Raw genomic sequence first — 16,582 nt, 5'->3', positions numbered from 1 at the left:
TAGTTTCTCAAAAACTAAAAGTGGAGCGTTTGATAAAAAAAAGATGAGGGTGAAGATGTAAAGTGGTGTTTTTTTAATTAGGTAGAAAAATAAAAAGAGAGGTATCTTAATTAAATTACACAAGGGTATTATGGGAAACAAAATTTTAATTAAATTATATCATAAATATACCGATAAACTAAAATTGTGTCCCCCCTCTTTCTTAAACCCACGATTCCGTCGAGATCTAGAATTAAATATCTCCGACCGATTTTGAGTGCACCAACTTCGCTCCTCTACAATTCCGTCGAGATCTAGAATTAAATTTCATTCTCTCACATCGCCACCGTATAAAAGCCCTAGAACACTACCTCTTTGATTTTTGCATCGTCGTTCACCGGAGAATTGGCCGATCACAACGTTTGTTTGTTTGTTATTTATTTATTTATTTATTTACATTCAACGCTTCATTTTCAGTCTTTCCAATTCTCAGTTTCCCCGTCGGAAGGCGCTACTCGATCCAAAGTTACAAAATGGCAATGCAAACCGAAGTTAGCACCTCCAAAGCTCTTATCCTCGTCATAGCAGGTTTGTTTTTGTATATGCAAATTGCTTTACGAACCCTAGAACTTCAAGATTTGAAATGGTATGCTTATTTTAGGGTAATCTTATTGAATGGTTGTAAATTCCAAGATCTGAAGCTAAAAGTATGTTTTTGTTGGTTATTGCTGCAAAGTTTTGGTCTTTATCTTGATAACAAGTTCTGCTTCTCTGCCTTCTAATGAAATACGCCTGAAGCTAAAAGTACTTTCAATGGCGATTAAAAAAACTAATGAAATTAAAATACAGAAAAGACCATACGTGAACTTCTTTAGTCAGGAATTAAAGTTTACTTTTATTATGTTCTGTTTAGTTAATAGTCGCTTGACAAAACTCAAATTTGTTTACAAAGGTGAAGGACTAAGAAAAGGGCATGCATGTCCATTTGTGAGTTGGTCTTTCCCTTAAATGCTTAGTGACATAGGTATTTGTCACCGGAGGAGTTACTTTTTGAGATGTTCTTTTTATATTAGAACTCTTTTGGTAGTTGACAAAATATTGAGATTGCCAAAACCTAAAATGGACACTATTTTAAAGTGTTTTAATATTAATATTTTAGGAATTTAATTCGGCCATTGACAATACTTAATAGTATTATATATATATATATATATATATATATATATATATATATATATATATATATATATATATATATATATATATATATATATATATATATATATATTAGTTGCGAGACCTATGTATTACATGAGTTAATTTAATAAAAAAGCTAAATATAAATGTCAAAATATTTAAGAATTTTGAATCTATAAGAAAATAAGAAAAATAATGAATTATTATGATGAAAATGTTTTTTTATCTTTTAAATTAAAAAAATAATTTAAATAAATAAAAAAAACTAATGAGCTTTAATTGTAGGAATTTTAGAATTAAAAGTTAAATTCATTAATGAAATTGATACATATTTATTACTACATGTATTACAATTATTATATTAAAATATTATGTGAAATTTAATAAAATAGAAAAATTCATAAAATGACATGTGAAAAAAAATAATTCAAAATAACCACAAAATGACATTTGGCAAATTGAATGAAAATGTGACAAGTGGCAAAAAAAATCTTCATTTATTAGAGAGGATTGCAACCGTATGCTACTTTCACTTGGATCATGTTGCATCCCTTTCATATTTTATGGAAAATGTTTCACTGCTTTTAACGACCTTCAGTTGTTATTTATGTTATTTCACTAATCTCTAATCTTATGTTTTGATATTACCTAAATACGATTGTTTTTCTTTCTTTCAGACCAAATTTAAAGGAAGGGTCTTCATGACTCATACAACAAATGTTATTTACAAGATACTTTTATCCAATTATGTGAAATTCAACAAAGTTTCAGTTGACAATAAGTTATTTGATGAACAAGACATCCTTCGTTCTTATCGAACATTAACTTGTCCTAGACTATGATGGTGAGTTGAATGTTTCTGTAACCTGGATTGTGTAAATTGGCATAATATATAACCTCTTTTTACTCTTTAACCTATGATTAATCGGAAGCAAGACTATAAGTGTGTACTAATTAATTGGCCAATGACAATAATCAATTACAAATTGTAACGTCCGTAGATCCGGGCTAGTCAATTTAGAGATAATAAGGTCGGAAACGAATTTTCGACAAAAGATTATTTAGAATAAATAATCTTAACCAAGTTGTAGAATACGTCTCAAGGGTTCCGTACTTATAAAGAACGCTGAAATCCGAGTTATAACGAAGAAGTTATGGTCCGTCGAAGGTTTACGGCAAAACCAGCACGGCATCGGGAGATGTTAATAGTGAATTTACGATGGAGGACTTTTTAGCCGTATAAATATAAACAAAAGTTTTAGTATACGTTAAACTAAGAACATACAAAAAAGAACGCCCAAATCTGACTTCGTATGAGGAAGTTATGAATTTTCTAAGATTTTGCTTAGAAGTGCACAGCCCGAAACTCGAATTTTAGATCAAGCGGATTTTGGCCTACGCGGCCAAAATGAGAATTGAAGTTCTCATTAATAGGAACTCAACGGTAAAAAGACAAACGAAAATAGAGTCTGTATGTAGAAGTTATGAATTTTACGCGGACATTTAACAATATAATCTTCTCATAATGTTAAATTTAAGATCAGTCGAGAATTAGCCAACGGAGTCAAAATGAAAGTTGTAGATCTTATTTTTACCTACGCGTGGATATAAATAACGTCAAAAACGGAGCTTGTATGTGAATGTTACGAATTTTAGAAGTTGGAAGTGTGTTGTGCGAAAATGGATGACGTGGCACAATCATCGCCATTGCTTTCTCCCCAAGTCTTGCCACCAGATGGTGACATGTGGCACCAAGTTCAGCCATATTTCACCCTATAAATAGAACCTCACCCACCCTCATTTTCTTCACACCTTTCCCATTCTTTCTTTTCTTACTCTCTCTCTCTCTCTTGAACCTCTCTCTAGCCCCGAAACCCCCCGAAAAGCCTAGGGAACCTCCCTGGCACGTGGCAAAGCCCCGAAGTGCTCTACGGCTCCGAGAAGAAGAGCTTTTCGTCTCGGGAACGCTCGGGAACGATGTGATAAGTCTTGTTCCCAAATGTTGGCCCCGTCATCTTGCAGAGTATAGATGACAGCCACAGACTATTCTAGACAGTCAAGTGGAACACTAGCAGGATCGCAACCTGTAGGTGTTGTGAACGATGTGTTCACCGGTGTACTCTAAAAACCCATTGAATATAAATTCATAGTATAAAACATTTACTATATAAAATAATAATATTTTGTTAACGAATCGTTTTATTGTAACTTCACAATATAAAATTTAATTAGTAGCTCGTGATCAGTTGTAAATTGTTAGAAAATAGGGGATGAATAGATTGCTTGAATTTTCTGAAAGTTGTGATTTACTATCAAATTGAAGTATTTCGATGATACAGATCGAACACTCAATTGGATGAAATTCAGAGAATAAAATCTGAGAATGTATGTGAAAATGTTCTTCAAGATGTACCAGAAAAATGACCAAAAAACGGATATATCATTTATGTCTGAAAACTGTCAATAGATAGTTACAAACTGTCATAAAACTACCAAACATGTCATTAAATGGATCCCAGCCAGGGGCTCTGCCCCTTGGACCCCGCCAAGGGCGCTGCTCCCGGACCCCCGTTCGTTTAGGGGTTTCGCCTCTAAATAACAATGTACTTTGAATCTTGAAAAACTTGAACAAATGTGCATTCCTACACCATCCTAACTTGTTCAATATTCAACAAGATCACTTTTTATCAAAAAAAATTTAATCATATTACACTTAAATAATATTACACTTAAATAATATTGATGATATAAAATCACCAACATAAATTTAACATCAATCGTTATAATCTTTATGTATATACTGTATTCATAAGACTTTTAGTTATTAAATTCAAATAACTTTTCTAGTTATTTAAAGTAAGGTCGTTTATCATTGTCGACGTTTATATTATATTTTGATGTTTTGATCATATTTTTCATATTTTACTTTAATAAAATGGGGCGCTACACACCTCGGATTGGCGTTCACCTCCTTAAAATAAAAGGTACAACTTTAATCCACCAATATTTTTTGTATCAAATATAAAAATGCTTCTTAAGAAAACATTATCATATATATAGAAAAAACTTAGGGAACGCATTAAAGTATTTTGGAATAATTGTTAATACAAAAGCAAATATATTTTATTTCATTTTTTAAACCAACTAGATTCAGTTACCTTTTTGGGAGATAAAAATATCTTTGTGCATTATTATGCATTCTCAAGTTGGAAAGAAAATTATTAAATATATAGTGATATAATGTGAAATATTATAAAACTCTTTGATTTGATTCCATTTATCTGTTAAATCATTTTATTATTTCTACATTTAATATAGAGTAAAATCATTCAACATTTTTCAATTGGTAAAAAACAAAACTTAGGAACAAGAATTAATTTTCTTTTTCTTTATTTTCTTCCAAACCACTTGTTCTCCATATATTCTCTCAAAAAAGCAACTTAAAATCTTTTACAACGGATCCTCGATCCAAGTTTAATTATGCATAAACATAAATATCTAAAACTTTAGTTAATCCTTGCACATAAGGCTGGCCAATGATTCACAAAGCCAACAAACATTCCCAATGATCGTATTGCTACTAGTAATAAACGAACCATGAGCCCCATTGGAATCCACAATATCTTGACAACGTTTAACCTCATCCCCAGCAGAATGAATGTCATAACTAGTCAAAGAACAGTCATCTTCTGACATGCAAATCTTCAAACTCGTGATCGTATTATTATACGCATCCATGCAATCACCGAGAGATTTCATCACACCAGGAGGACCAGATGTCACTCCACGAAAGTAATCTCGTGTCTTGGTTGCATTTTTTACTGCGAAATCAACAACGATCTGTGTAACGATGGTTATATTTTGTGCAAACTCGCTCCTGCTATCAGATTTTAGGACCTCTAAGCAGAGATTAGGATTGTCTTGTTTGCTACAAACTTGGTTAACGAACTCGTATGGGGGAGAAGAGTAGACATTTGATATCGAGAAAAGCAAAGTAATCAAGAAAAAGAAAAAGGTTTTTGTGAAAGACAAAGAAGTCATCGTTACAAGTACGATGTTTGCTCTTATCTCAAATGTAGACAAGGCTGTATGACTTTGGCTACAAGTGAACAAGAAAACAGGCATTATATAAGACTAATTTGGACTATTTATGATAATTAAACATTTTTTCAAACAAAGAAATAGTTAAAATAAGCTAATTTGACATCAATTCACTTAACTTCCTTACTTTTTTTGTCTCTCTTTCTCTCTCTAAAATTATATATATATATATATATATATATATATATATATATATATATATATATATATGTGGGTTCAATTGAGAAAATAAAAAAGTTGAGAATGGGGGAATCATTCTCAGCCACTCATTTTATTCAAGCATAAAAAGACACGATGACAAACTTGTAAATATGAGAACAACCTTCAATCTCAAATACGTATCTGTAGTTCAAACTCATTCATCGTTCATCATCCAAATTTCTTCTCCAACTTTCAACAATCATCCAGATTTCTTCAATTAAACCATCATCAACATCATCCAGTGCTAATCAATCATCGATCTTCGTCAATAATCAACAGTTAACAACAAAAATTCGTTTTTTGGTTCTTTTAATTCAACCTTCAATTGTGCTTGAATACGATCAGATTTTCGACATCTATGATTAATTATACTCCCAGCGTTATTAGATCAACATCATCGATAATCAACAAAAATCCACTTCATATCATTCATTCAACATCAATTATCAAATAAAACTTGAAAATTGAGGTTAGAAAAATATCAAATCGTTTTTTTTGAAAAATTTCATATAATTCTCTATCAGTCTACTCTTTTGTAAGATTTAAATAATCAAAATATCATGTTTTTAACATTTTTAAAAAAAGTTAAATTGTATGCACTCCAACTGTTTGATGAAATGCATGAACTAAATTACCATGTTATATTCATATATGAATATGTTTTCTCAGTATATGATTATTAAAACAAAAAACAAATATGCAAGTCTGTATGTTATTCATATGTGAATAACATATAAAAATTATATATATTTGTAAAAATACATTGTAATATTCATATGTGAATATACCGTGTAATATTCATATGTGAATATACTGTGTAATATTCATAAGTGAATATATCATCTAATATTCACAAATGAATATACTACGTAATATTCACATGTGATATACCATGTAATACTATGTAATATTCAGATATGAAAATATTATCTAATATCCATAAGTGAATATACCATCTAATATTCACAACTGAATATATTATGTAATATTCATAAGTGAATGCATCGTCTAATATTTAAATATGAATATACTATGTTTATTATATGCTATATTCATATATGAATGATACTTAAATTGTAAAAAAAAAAAATAATAATCATAGTTTTTATTCATAACTGAATAACGAATGTACTGTAGTAAAAACCTGATTCATTTTTATTCACTTATGAATAACGATAGCTGAAAATATAAAAAAAATTTATTTTATCTTAAAGCTATATCAATATGGATGTCTATTTATAGAGAATAAAAAATCATGAATTTTGGTATATTTAAAATCATTTTTCGATAAAAATAGCTTCTTAAAAATTAAAAAAACGAAGAAACTATGTTTTTGTATATATTAAGGTAATGATTAACATAGTTTAACGAAACACGTTTTGTTGGAAAACACATGTCTATTCCTTTCCCATTTCTGTTGGTACGACGGAGGTTTTTGCGGCAAAAATAAATGAGTGACTGGGAATGATTCCCCCATTCTCAACTTTTTTTTTTTCTCAATTGAACCCTCTCTCTCTCTCTCTCTCTCTCTCTATATATATATATATATATATATATATATATATATATATATATATATATATATATATATATATATATATATATATATATATATATATATATATATATATATATATACTACATAATAAATAAAAATGCCTATGTGTCACATGACATTTTTTTAGAATTTATATTTAATTTATAAGGTGACACATGACACCTTAACACACTCTCTACTAGCTGCAAGACTCATTTATTACATGAGTTAATTAAAAAAAAGTTAATATGAATATCTAAATATTTGAAAACTTTGGATTTTTTTAAAAAAATAATGAATTATTAAAATTAAAACATTTTTGCTATCTTTTAATTTTAAGCAAATAATTTAAATAAATAAAAAAATAAACTAATGAAATTTAATAGTAAAATAAGAGAACCACATATGAAAAAATATTATATGGAATTTAGTAAATTTATTTTAATTAATATATTAAAATATTATATGAAATTTAATAGTAAAATAAAAGAACCAAAAATAAAAAAAAAATTAATTCAAAATAATTAAAAAATAACATTTAACAAATTAAATAAGAATATGACATCCGAAAATAAAAAATCTTCAGTTGTGAGAGTCTTATAATTAAAAAAAAATAATCATTTGAGACACGTGTCATCATTGCGAGCCTTCTTAGCTTTTTTTCATGCTCATTTGCTCTTCCTCTATATCATGCACAATTACCTCTAAATTAGGAATCCCAACACTATCCAAATTTTAAAAAATATCATGTAATCCCATTAAATCAGCAAAATGATTTGAACCGGAGGATTATGATTAGGCAATAAATCAGACCTGTGATCTTATAAAAAATTATAAACGATTGTTACACGTCTATTACTCTTATTTTATATGCCCATCGTCACATCAACTTGATTACATTCGGTTTGTGGAAGTTTTTTGAAGATTTTTCTGCACATTTGAGGCAAGTAATCAAAATTATTCTTCTTACTATCTACGAAATTCGTGTGCCAATTCATATTTATGTGTTTGTTTGGATGTCATTGAATGAGTTGTGGATGTTTGTATCATCTACCATGTGTTCCATAAAATGCCAAAGAGAACCATCTTTTTTTATATGGAATTGACTTGCTGCATTCAATTTCATATGTTGATTGTTGTTCTTCAGATATAATACACCGGTATTATGTACAAGTTCAATCCATGAAGTCAATTTGTCCGTTTATAAATTTTTGAGAATGATTTAGGCTCATGAAATCAATTTGCATGTATGTGTGTACGTGTGTATGTGTTGTATTCTGCTTTTCATTTTCTAAATCTCATGTTATTTTTATTTCAAGGCAAAGGCGAAGGTTTTCTTATGGATAGGATGAATGGATAAAAAAATCAACGTTTAACCTTGAAACATCAATGGCTAAGGTGTGGTAGTCTTGAGATGATGAAGCAACTATGTTTGTTGGGCTGTGAAAGTGAAACTTGATTTTTAGCTACCATTCCTTTGCTCCTTGTATAGACTCTTTTTATTTCTTAGGCCGGACGGAGCGGATTCGGAGAAAAGAGACGGGACCTTTCCCGCCCGCCGGAACACCGCACCGTCGGCGCGGGTAAGGTGTGTGCGGGAAACGGAGAGGGGAGCCTCTCCTGCTCTCTCTCTCTCTCTCCTGCTGTGATTGGTCCATTTAATTTTTTTTTTTTTGAAAAAATACCGTTGGATAACGGTAAAAAAATGATTTTCTTTTCCTGTGGCTGTTAACGGCTACTTTGTATTTATTTATTTATTTTTTTATCCTTTTACAACTACTATAAATATATACACATAACTTTTAAACATATCAAACTATTCTCTATACTCTCTACTTTATATCAACAAAAAAAAAAAATGAATCCCGACAAACAAACCCCAAGTTCCGATCGACGGAAAAAAAGTCATGGTTCGAGTATAAACATCCCTCCTCGCAACATTTTTGCTATCGATTCATCCCAGCAAGGAGTTTACCGCCCCCAACTCGATGCTCCCATTCAATCACCACTACAATTCCAATACCAAAATGTTGGTCAATATTACCCGATGCAAGTTCCAAATGTTCCTTCGCGAATGTTTTCAAACTTTGTTGTATTTCCGGGTCAATAATCGCCAAATCAACCTCAACCCCAAACTCAAACTGAAACTTAAACCCAAACCCAACACCACCACCAACTTGTCGATGAATCGGATGACGCGGAAGAAGAAGACATGGTTCCCGAAACTCAACCAACACCACCACCACAAAGTCGTAAAGGGAAAAAACAAGTGCGCGAGGGTGTCGCACAACCGGGAAGACAAAAGCCGACACTATGGGTTCCACACGAAGAGTTAGTTTTGATCAAAGCTTGGGTTGATATTTCTGGAGATTCGATTCAGGGAAACGCACAACCGGGAGAACATTTTTGGTTTCGCATTTTAGAACGATTTCGAGAGGAGCTAGGAAAATGTGACGACTACCGTACTGAACATCAACTTAACTCAAAGTTTCGAGAAATAGCAAGGGGGTTTCAAAAATTAACGGGTTGTACAACAACCTAAAAACCCAACGAAAAAGCGGCCAAGGCGACGAAGAAATACTTCAAGAAGCGTTGCAGTTTTACATTGAGGAAGTCGGAAAACCATTCAAGTGGCACGATTGTTGGAAATTATTGGTCCGAAGTCCTAGGTGGATAACATACGAGCGGGATTTTATTTTTGGATTCCAACAATCAAAGCGAACGAAAACGGGCTCTAGTGGTTACACAACCTCCTCCGATGCTCGGGTCGGTCAAGATTTAAATCAGGACGACGAACTCGAGCTAGAAGAAATTGAACGCCCAATGGGTAGGGACAAAGCGAAGAGAAAGGGAAAAGGGACTTCTTCGAGTGCATCTGATTTCAGCGTGGACATTGACGAAATGCGGAAGATAACATCGTCGTTTGATCGATATAATTTAAATTTCTCCGAACGTTTGGCTTTCGACAAAGAAAAAGAAGAAACAAGGAAAAAGGAGGGGGCGGAGAGACAAGAAATGGAAGACATGAAGTTTTTTGATGAAAAACGTCGATCATCTCTCGGAACCGGCTCTCGAGCTCGTAATGAAGAAGAGAGAAAAAATTCTGAAAAAATATTTTCCGTAGGTCGTTGGTGGTTTGTTTGATTTTTAGTTTATGTGTGTTTTTTTTTTTTTTTTTATATTTCTACTTTTTTATATTTTAGGTTTAATGTAAGTTTTATTTTAGTTAATGAAATGTTTTTGATTTTTAATTAAGTTTTATGTTTAATATTAATTTAAAAATTATAATTCATAACAAAAAAAATTTAATTTTATTAAAAAAAAAAAAAGGTGATTGAAGGGCTTCCCATCCACTCCTTGGCTTTTAGGTGAGGGAAAGAAGAGTGAGGAAAAGAAGGGTATGACCTACCAAAAATGAAGAAAACTTCCCTCTCACTCCTTCCAATTTTAGGGCGTGTGCAAATCATGTACCTCATGTTCATTTTTGTTGATTTCGTGTTATAATATTTATTAAAAGATAAATTTTATGATGTATAATATTTGTTACAAAATTTTAAATTCACAACATTAAAAATATGTTTTATAACTCCAATAATTATTTATTTACCATACTCGATTGTATAATAAAATATACAACTTTAAATACGTTTTGAGAAATATTAATCTTTACATTTAACATTTAATATTTTTATATAATCAACACGTGTAATATATAAATATTTTTAATTAATATCTAAAATAATTTCAGAACATCAACAAACTTTTTAAACTCAAGATTCATGGTGTAAAAATTTAAAATAATTAATTTGCATAATACAATTTTTTTTTTCCAAATTTATGGTTATGACTTTTATAGTTTACAAAAAATATTAGTTTTTAAGCAAATCGTTAGCCAATTATCAAAATCAAATTTATGTAAAATGAGATTTTAATTTATTTAAAAGTATAACATATTAACTTTCATTAGTTTGAAAATATAATCTATAAAATAAAATTTTCATTACAAAAATTATTATTCTAATGAAATTTATCAATTTTAAGTTTTGTAAATTTGCCGATCATAATTTTTATATAATAAAATGTAGTTTTCGGTTTTTATATTACCCAACTTAACCCACAACTCTATACTATGAAAAGAGTAGTCTTTTTGCCAAGTGTCATAATATTAGAACTCTTAATTAATATGATGCCACTTGTCATTCTATTAATTATCTATTTTAAATTCATTAAACCTCCTAATTAATGTGATGTTATTCGTCAATCTATTTATTCTTTATTTTAAATTTTAAATTTTATATTATTGTTTTCATTAGTCCACAAATAAAAAGAGTCTAATATATATGATAAATTAATTCCACATATTTATTTGAATCAATAATTATAATTTTACATAACTAATAAAAAAATCTCTTAATTAATAATGTATTTAAAATTTTATATAAAATAATTGATTAATAACTTTGAATTTTTTACTATGAATATTTAATTAATTTTGTAAAAATGGTTTCCACGGATTATAAACTAATGTTATAACATAAAAGTTATTTCTCTTTGTTTTTGTATTAAAATCCACATGGCATCATTCTATCCCTCATCCCTGTCGTCACTCTTTTTATTGTATTTTTCTAAATTCTCTTGGAATTCATGTTCTCGGTTATTAATTGTTTTTTTTTGTTTAAAATATGATTGATTTATAACTCAACTTAGTTTCTAAATATTATTGTATTTACAAATATATATATATATATATATATATATATATATATATATATATATATATATATATATATATATAGAGAGAGAGAGAGAGAGAGAGATTCAAATATTTCTAATATCTATTGTGTGTTAGAATGCACCAATAAGAATTTATTAAAAATTAAATTATTATTTAATCAAATAAAGATAGATATTAAATAATTTCTATAATTATATGTATATTAAATGATATCTATAATTATTATTCTTTGAAGAAAATAAATATCCTCCTACTTTCCTTCCTACATATATTCCTACCTATTTCAAATGATGACAAGTGTATTAAAATATCATTAATTTTATCCAAATATGACACATGTCAACATTTGAAATGGATAGGAAGATAATTAGGAAGAAAATGTAGGAAAATATATGAAAACTAATAAAATTCGTCATTAATACCCGCAATAATAATCTTTCAGAATGAATTCGTTTCAAGAATAATGAGATTGTATTCTAATCGAATGAGAGTTTACATGCAATTTTATTGTATTTTAAATGCGTGTATCCTGAAACAAAACACAAATTCATACATAGAACCTAAATACGGATTCATTCTGAAAGATTGTTATTGCTGGCACTAATGACGAACTTAATTAGTTTCAATAAAAGGAAAATTATAATTATGGATATCATTTAATATACATACAATTATGGAAATCATTTAATATGTATATTTATTTAATTAAACAATTATTTAATTTTACTAAATTTCCATTGGAGCATTCTAGCACACAATAAATATAACAAACACATTAACCTAACTATATATAGGTTAAGTTATTGTGTTCTAACTATCTGTTGTGTGCATGTAGGATTGATTGTGGACCAATTATTTTAGTTATTTTAAAAAAGTAATTAATACATATTACATGTTGAAGATATAATGAATATTAATTAAATATTCAGCATTTAATATGCATTAATTACTTTATTAAAATAAATAAAATGATTGGTCCATAATCAATCCTACATGCACACAATAGATATTAGAAATATTTGAACCTAACTCTCTCTCTCTCTCTCTCTCTCTCTTTATATATATATATATATATATATATATATATATATATATATATATATATATATATATACAGGGAAAATGATCAAATGAGAACACCTAAAAGGTTGAGAACGCGAGAACAGTTCTGAACCAATGAATAGATAAGGACATATAGGTAAACTTATCTTTTAATTAAATGATATTATCTTAAATTTTTGGGATTCTAATTGACTGTAACCAAAAAAATATTTTTTTTCCATTTTCTTTATATCATTAATGATAGAGAAAAAAGTTATCAATTTAAAATGATTTTATCTTGCTTTACGTGATTATTGTCCATAAATGAATAAATATCAAACTAATTTATTGAGTATACAATCGATTAAAAATATATAACAGTTAACTAATTTTGTCAAATAGTGTCATATTCATAACTGAAAATGTCATGACTGGATTTGTCTTTTTTTTTTTTGGTTCATGAATTGATATCAAAAAATGTTTAAGAATTCATCATTTCATTGCATATGAATACGCCTTTTATTACAATCATAAATGAATACAACTCTAATCAGACATGAATAAATTTACAAGAATACAAAAAAAACATCTAAATTCCTATATTTTCAGTAGTTATATTCAGATAAGATTATAATGTGAATCATAGATGAATTACTACAACATTGTTTTTTTTCTTCATATTTTCTTGCTATTATCATACATATATTAACGAAGAAGGACGAACTTGATCCTGTTATCAATTTTCATGCTTTAAGGTTATCCTTATTAGAAACATCAAGCTCTAAATTACACCTGTTCAAAACATAAATCATTAAGATATGAAATCATGTAATTATAATATACTTCTATTCATTGATGTTTAACTACAAATGCGACATTTGACATTGTATTCATATAAGATTACAACTGAAACTTTATCTAAAAAACATAGTTCTAATCGTTAACAGTTAATCAATCCGTAATACTGATTCACATCTATTACCCTCGTTTTCTTTTTCCTTGTTCTTTTCAAATGAATCAACCAAAACAAAAACCAAACCCGTTTTTACCCTTCTTCTTCCTTCCTATCAAGTTACAGTCAAGAACAAATTATGTTTTGTTCTCGTGATTTCATGCAAACAAGAAATACAACCATTGGGATTATTGCTTCATCTTCTTCATATCAACTTCCAGCAAACAAAACACCAATCTAAATCTAGTAATATAAACCCATCGGTTTTTGTTGGAAAATCAAAGCCAAACACCCATCATTAAGCCCCATTGATTTACAGTCAAATTAAAAGTAAAAGAAAAAGAAGTGTTACCCGATAAACTGCCCCTGTCGTGACCCATCAATTTCTGTTGATAGATCGTTGTTACTGCCTGTTTCTTCGTCCCCTCGCACCTTCCTCTTCTTCTATCGACCACCACGGCGAAAACACTCACCGAAGTTGCTGTTTCCGCTTGCCTTGCTCCATCAGGCCAAATGTTCTCCTCCCCTTCGCATATGTTACTGGAATCGAAAGAGAAGCAGCCAAAAACTGCTTGAGCAGCCCTTGCTACACCTACCGAGACCAATCATGATGGGAACAAATCTTCGTGGTGGGTTGTAGGTGATGCGCAGATCGATGATGGCATGAGTTTTATGAAACCCTAAATAGAAGAAGTGGAAATATATACACGATAGATTAAAGGAAATATATGAACGGGTGAGAAATTATAGGAGATAGTAAAGTTGAAATTCCTGTTATGTCATTCTAACCATTTAAAAGTTACATTTTAATGCCAACAATTTAAGAAATTTTCATAAATCCCCCTTTCAATGATGACCTTAGATTTAAGTATTTAAATGGTCCACATTTGTTTTCGGGTTCTCAACCTTTTTAGTGTTCTCATTTGATCTTACTCCTATATATATATATATATATATATATATATATATATATATATATATATATATATATATATATATATATATATATATATATATATATATATACACATACATATGGTTAAGTTCAAATAAGAACACTATTTAATGTTAGAACGTGAGAACACTACTTTATGTCATTATTCTACTATGAATTTAATATGTATTGTATTGTAGTAATTATAATATGAATATATTCAATTTTATATTGCTATTCTACTATAATATATATATATATATATATATATATATATTAATTTAGTAAATTTAAATTTGAATGTTAAATATGTGATTGTTCATATATTCAATGATAAATAATGTCATAAAGTTGTACATACAAAATTTTAATGTGAATATTAATGTGTGATTGTTCGTATATTTGTTGATGAATTATGTTATATCGTTGTATATACAAAATTCATAGCAGAATAGTAACATAAAGTAATGTTCTCACGTTCTCACATTAAATAGTATTCTCATTTGAACTTAACCCTATATATATATATATATATATATATATATATATATATATATATATATATATATATATATATATATATATATATATATTCTTTTAGTTATTTAGTTTTTATTTAACTATATTATTTAGTTTTTTAAAATTTTAATTAAATTTAAAAGATATCCTTTTATTTTAGCCATGATTTCACAGGTGTAGAATGGAGATCACTTATATATAATTAAAATGTTAATTTTAAAAGGTATAATTAACGGTTACAACATAAATTATGTAAATTTTTTTTTTAAATAATTATTATGAACAAATTGTTCTAGATAAAAAAACATATCTTAATAATATATTTTAGGTTTCTTTAATACCTGTAAGTATAATTCTTGAAAAATATTACTATATAATTTATCTATTTATTGCATTTTGGCATCGAATTAAATCCAAACATTATTTTTTTTAAATGCGGTTTGATCTCATAAACTTCCTACTCCGCTACAAAATTAACACTTTTTTAATATTATATTTTAAATTCCGTATTATTTTACTATAATACTTTTAAAGTCTTATTTATTAAAATACAATATCATCTGATATTAAAAATCATTTTTCAAAATAGTTTAGTATTGGATTTTTTTTATCCATCTACTTATTAACCTATTGTTGTATACATAGTGGATTATATTAAATTACTTTATAACCGGTGACAACCACAGTTATAAAGTTAATTAAACTTTCATATTAAAAAAATCAAAATTATTAATCAATTATTTTAAATATTATTACTTATGAGATATTTTTTAGATTATATAAAATTATAATTGTTGATTCAAATAAACACATGAAATTATATCACCTTATAATGTATATTAATTTTTTTATTTTTTAATCTAATGTTACTAATTTAATATAATTATAATGAAAATTTTTAAAATTTGAAATTTAAAATGGAGAATCAATTATTAATTTAATGTAATTAGATTGAGAAATTTAAAATTTAAAATTGAAAATGATAGTTAATAGGTTGACAAGTTGCATAATAGATGACATATAACATTAATGATGAATTATAATAGTATGACACTTATTAATAGAAGAATAAACATATTCATTTATTAGAATAAAGAGATTACTTGAAATCCGTGATTGGTACATGAATTAAAGGATAATGAAGGAAAGAAATATTGTGGGGGATGATATATTTATCAAGTGCAAATCGAACCAGGAATATTTACTAAGTCAAAAGACACACTTTAAAAGTTTAGTACATAAGCTTAAGTGAGGTTGTAATGCATATTTTATTGTGTGCTATAATGCACAAATGGAAATTTAGTAAATTAAATAATTATTTAATTAAATAAAAATAGATATTAAATGATTTCCATAATTGTATGTATATTAAATGATATCCGTAAT

General features: G+C 28.0%; 1 protein-coding gene and 1 long non-coding RNA gene across 2 annotated transcripts; both read left to right on the top strand.

The window, feature by feature from the left end:
- The first annotated feature begins 203 nt into the window (after positions 1–203).
- LOC111919492 (uncharacterized) lies at positions 204–2,090 on the top strand. The gene is made up of 2 exons (XR_002859523.2): positions 204–567; positions 1,854–2,090. It is a non-coding gene; the product is annotated as an uncharacterized LOC111919492 (long non-coding RNA).
- A 7,137-nt stretch (positions 2,091–9,227) lies between these two features.
- LOC128128940 (uncharacterized) lies at positions 9,228–10,159 on the top strand. Its single transcript, XM_052767677.1, has 2 exons — positions 9,228–9,424; positions 9,517–10,159. The coding sequence occupies exons 1-2, from the start codon at positions 9,228–9,230 to the stop codon at positions 10,157–10,159; spliced, it is 840 nt and encodes a 279-aa protein (XP_052623637.1).
- Positions 10,160–16,582: the final 6,423 nt, after the last annotated feature.

Source organism: Lactuca sativa, chromosome 9, assembly GCF_002870075.4.
Source record: "Lactuca sativa cultivar Salinas chromosome 9, Lsat_Salinas_v11, whole genome shotgun sequence".
Classification (NCBI taxonomy): Eukaryota; Viridiplantae; Streptophyta; class Magnoliopsida; order Asterales; family Asteraceae; genus Lactuca; species Lactuca sativa.
This window is presented reverse-complemented; position numbering and strand designations above follow the sequence as displayed.

Excerpts from the sequence above, each read along its gene's own strand:
- LOC128128940 (XM_052767677.1), top strand. The coding sequence starts at position 9,228 with ATGGTTCCCGAAACTCAACCAACACCACCACCACAAAGTCGTAAAGGG. Across the intron at positions 9,425-9,516 it reads CAACCGGGAGAACATTTTTG|CAAGGGGGTTTCAAAAATTA; the intron begins GTTTCGCATTTT and ends TTCGAGAAATAG.